At 47.9% G+C, this 5,000-nt stretch overlaps 1 protein-coding gene across 1 annotated transcript in view; it reads right to left on the reverse strand.

Annotated features, from left to right (window-relative positions):
* LOC310868629 (myosin-10-like) overlaps positions 1–5,000 on the reverse strand; it is a gene marked incomplete at its 5' end in the record, with an annotated part of 206,772 nt that overhangs the window by 99,086 nt on the left and 102,686 nt on the right. The window contains one exon of the mRNA XM_083779087.1: positions 432–534. Coding sequence (XP_083635213.1) covers positions 432–534 — 103 coding nt within the window. The remainder of the gene's footprint in view (positions 1–431; positions 535–5,000) is intronic.

A 5,000-nucleotide genomic window follows, 5' to 3' on the forward strand; every position in this document is an offset into this window, starting at 1 on the left:
GAGAGGAGAGGAGAGGGGCAGGGTGGAGAGGAGAGGAGAGGAGAGGAGAGGAGAGGAGAGGAGAGGAGAGGAGAGGAGAGGAGAGGAGAGGAGAGGAGAGGAGAGGAGAGGAGAGGAGAGGAGAGGAGAGGAGAGGAGAGGAGAGGAGAGGAGAGGAGAGGAGAGGAGAGGAGAGGAGAGGAGAGGAGAGGAGAGGAGAGGAGAGGAGAGGAGAGGAGAGGCAGTGTTAGTGGATGGAGAGGAGAGGAGAGGAGAGGAGAGGAGAGGAGAGGAGAGGAGAGGAGAGGAGAGGAGAGGAGAGGAGAGGAGAGGAGAGGAGAGGAGAGGAGAGGAGAGGAGAGGAGAGGAGAGGAGAGGAGAGGAGAGGAGATGAGAGGAGAGGAGAGGAGAGGCAGTGTTAGTGGATGGAGAGGAGAGGAGAGGATGCTCACAGGAAGGTTGTGGTCTTTGCGTCCTTTGTGAGACGAGGCGACGTGGGCCAGGTACTGGATGACCTTTTTGGTGTTCTCTGTCTTGCCAGCTCCTGATTCGCCTCTGAAACGATAGAGAGACAGTCAGGACAGTGGAGAATGAGAGAGAGAGAGAGAGAGGGGGGGGGGGGGGCAGTCAATTAAATTCAAATGAGCTTTATTGGCATGAGAAATCATACGTTTACATTGCCAAAGCAAGTGTCAAAATACAATAAAAACTGTTGAAAATGGGGAAAGTATGCAGTTGGAGGGGGTACAGCATTTTGTAATACAGGGTATACTTTCTTTTTGCAGTCACTTTGGGACAAATAGCAGCATTTCTTTCTCAAGACTCAAGATGGAGTACCGTGATTTCTTTCCACCCTAAAACATGATTATCAAGTCTTATTGTTATATAAGGAGGTATAATGTTTTCAAAAAAAGTGTACAGGTATTTGTTAAAATGTTGTTTTTATGTGGGCACGCCCACCAGTACCTTAACCCATTCTGAACGGGCACCCATTTTGGTGTTGGCATCATATTATGCTTTAGCTATTGAAAAATAGCAGATCTACAAGCTCATAACGACTGACATTTTTTTTATCTGATCTCAGGTCAGAATGGGTTAATAATGAAACTGTCAGGATGTAATAGACATTTTTTTAATCTGAAAAACTAGAAAAGGTGCCCCTCGGGGCACAGGTCTCCACCAGGGCAGGTCAGGTTGTGGCCTCCTGGTGGCGCTATAATAGGCCAATGTGAATAGGGTGACATTTCTTCTCATGCCTTTGATGGCAATTGGAAGATTTGAGGCATTTTATGTTTTGTAAAAATCCACCTGTTGGTGGCACTCTAACAGGCCAATGTGAAAAGGGTGGGATATATTCCTCAGCCTAGTAGGAAAGTCTCAGCATCACGCTCTCATCCACATGATTCACTCAGCCAATCACACACTCACTCCGTCTTCATAGCGGCTACTTTAACCGGAGGTTTGCATTCCTCTGCCTTCTTGTTTGCTCGCTGCTGCTGTTTCAGCGTGCCGCTGTATACAAACCTGCTGCGCACCCACCTCCACCCCAGCACCCACCTCCACCCCAGCACCCACCTCCACCCCAGCTACCACCTGTCTCACCCACCTCCACCCCAGCTACCACCTGTCTCACCCACCTCCACCCCAGCCACCACCTGTCTCACCCACCGCCACCCCAGCCACCACCTGTCGTGTTGGATCTTCTGTTTAGGTACGGAGTCCCTATGTTCGGGACTGATGCGCTTGATCTGAGTACCTAAAAAGCAGATCGCCAAACCATAATAAATATACTGCTTTGCATCTGTATTCAATAAATATATATATTACATCCTTCTTGAGTTGTCTGACTGAAATGACTATAGAGAGGATTTGCAGGATTTTTTTCCTTTGAGGGCTTCTGAATTCGTGAACTACCTATACATCCCGCTGCGAATATCTCCTGTGGCGCGGAAGCCGTTAAGTATTTTTAATCTTTGTTTGACCGATTTGGTCGCTTTATTTCTTCTTGTTTGTTTACCGTTTATTGTACCGCCTCCCGGTGTGCGGTTGGCTTGTGCGGCTACGTCCCTGCCTCTGATCTGCTCTGTCATAGCTATAGCGCCACTAGCTAGCCAGATAGGCGGTACAATGAGGTGTCAATAAACAAGGAAGGAAGAGAAGAATCAAAGCGACCAAATCGGTCAAACAAAGTACTTAACGGCTTCCGCGCCACAGGAGATATTCGCAGCGGTATTTATAGGTACTTAAAGTTCACACATTCAGAAGCCCTCACACGAAAAAAAGTCCTGAAAGAGCGCAGAAGGACTTATCCGAAGTTGTTTACGTTTATATATGTGTGCGTACCCGGTGGCAGGGTGGAGGTGGAATAGGACCCAATGCTCTGGGTCTAAAAAATGTCAGAAACTTCAGTAGCATTGGGTTCTGCTTGTAGGGCTAGTCATTTGTGTGCGTGTGTATGTGTGTCTGTGGATGACTGGGAGCGAGTGACGAAAGTGACAGAGAGCTGTATAGGGAGTGAGTGATGAAAGTGACAGAGAGCTGTATAGGGAGTGAGTGATGAAAGTGACAGAGAGCTGTATAGGGAGTGAGTGATGAAAGTGACAGAGAGCTGTATAGGGAGCGAGTGAAGACAAACGAGCCCGATCTGCACTACTCCCAAAACAGCATCATACGATCACAGCAGTTCTGCTTTGATCATCATTTATCATTTCCAGGGAATAATTACCCCGAATCACCATCGCATCGACAATCCTAAACCATCAGCCTTTCAGTTGCCTGTCTGGCGCAGCATGCAGCATTTTAGGAACTGAACACCCACTATGTTTGCAATGCACAGGAATAAAAACAAAAACAGAAAAAACATGAAAGCCCTGACCGTACTAGCTTTTAGACAAACCATCGTGTCATCAGGAGTGTTTTGCGGAACCTCTGGGGAACACAATGGACAAAGACGGAGAACCAGGGGAGGCAAGCATGCACGCAAGCAAGCTATATATAGCGAGAGCAAGCTAAGGCTAGGATCAGCCTATTTTGCTGTTGTTTGTTTTCTCCATCCATCTATTTGTCCTTTCTAACTGCAGGGCCCTGCGGTTTGCTTGCAGGGCATGTCTCCAGGGTTTCCTGCAGCCTCTGCTTTTGGATCAGCCTCTAATGATAGTTCTGTTCAGGCAGGGCTGTCCACAAACGATATGTCCCACAGCCATAAGGTCCCAGAACACAGAACCCAGCAGCCTGGTGGCTTGGGATACAGAGCCGCATCCAGCGACACGCGCACGCACGCACACATGCATACATGCACACCCGCATACCAGTGGCTTTAGACTAGCTGGCTATTATCACCACTGCACATGTTGCAATGCTGTTTGAGGTCCTGCTCTGGTACTCTGGGGAACACTGGGTCTGTGTAATGTAGGTCATTTCTGTTAGGTTGACAATGTTGCTTATTCTCTAGTGTAACTTTGAAGTCTTCACAATGTAGCTTAATTAGCAAAGTGTTGATTCCCTCGACTGAAGCTATGACGAAAAACGTCCGTCGACCACCTTTTTTCACTGACGAGAACTAAATGGAAAGTAAATGAAAATAATCATCTAAACTAACACTAAAGCATTTTAGATGACTACAATATGACAAAAACTCAATTCAAATGTATTCAAAAGACTATGACTATAGCTAGGGCAGTAGTTTTTAGACACAACATGACCTCTGCAAACCAACCAGGGGGCGTAGTTCTGAAGATTCTCTATAGCAAACTTCAGAAAGTCAGTATAACTATTAACCCATTCTGACCCGAGATCAGATTCATACGAGGTTTCCACTGGACACACACTGGTCTGATTAAATGTACTCACTGCCATGGAGGACTTTTAGGCAGGGCACCAAACCACACTCACATATACTCCCCCTACATACTCACTGCCATGGAGGACTTTTAGGCAGAGCACCAAACCACACTCACATAACTCCCCCTACATACTCACTGCCATGGAGGACTTTTAGGCAGGAGGACACCAAACCACACTCACATAACTCCCCCTACATACTCACTGCCATGGAGGACTTTTAGGCAGAGCACCAAACCACACTCACATAACTCCCCCTACATACTCACTGCCATGGAGGACTTTTAGGCAGGAGGGCACCAAACCACACTCACATAACTCCCCCTACATACTCACTGCCATGGAGGACTTTTAGACAGGAGGGCACCAGACCACACTCACATAACTCCCCCTACATACTCACTGCCATGGAGGACTTTTAGGCAGGAGGGCACCAGACAAACCACACTCACATAACTCCCCCTACATACTCACTGCCATGGAGGACTTTTAGGCAGGAGGGCACCAGACAAACCACACTCACATAACTCCGCCTACATACTCACTGCCATGGAGGACTTTTAGGCAGGAGGACACCAAACCACACTCACATAACTCCCCCTACATACTCACTGCCATGGAGGACTTTTAGGCAGGAGGACACCGAACCACACTCACATAACTCCCCCTACATACTCACTGCCATGGAGGACTTTTAGGCAGGAGGGCACCAGACAAACCACACTCACATAACTCCCCCTACATACTCACTGCCATGGAGGACTTTTAGGCAGAGCACCAAACCACACTCACATAACTCCCCCTACATACTCACTGCCATGAAGGACTTTTAGGCAGGAGGGCACCAAACCACACTCACATAACTCCCCCTACATACTCACTGCCATGAAGGACTTTTAGGCAGAGCACCAAACCACACTCACATAACTCCCCCTACATACTCACTGCCATGGAGGACTTTTAGGCAGGAGGGCACCAAACCACACTCACATAACTCCCCCTACATACTCACTGCCATGGAGGACTTTTAGGCAGAGCACCAAACCACACTCACATAACTCCCCCTACATACTCACTGCCATGGAGGACTTTTAGGCAGAGCACCAAACCACACTCACATAACTCCCCCTACAGCACTGGTTCAAGTAAAACGAAAAGCCCGCCTTCCACAAGAAGCTTTT

Source organism: Protomyctophum parallelum, assembly GCF_964188405.1.
Source record: "Protomyctophum parallelum genome assembly, chromosome: 13".
NCBI classification, from domain to species: Eukaryota; Metazoa; Chordata; class Actinopteri; order Myctophiformes; family Myctophidae; genus Protomyctophum; species Protomyctophum parallelum.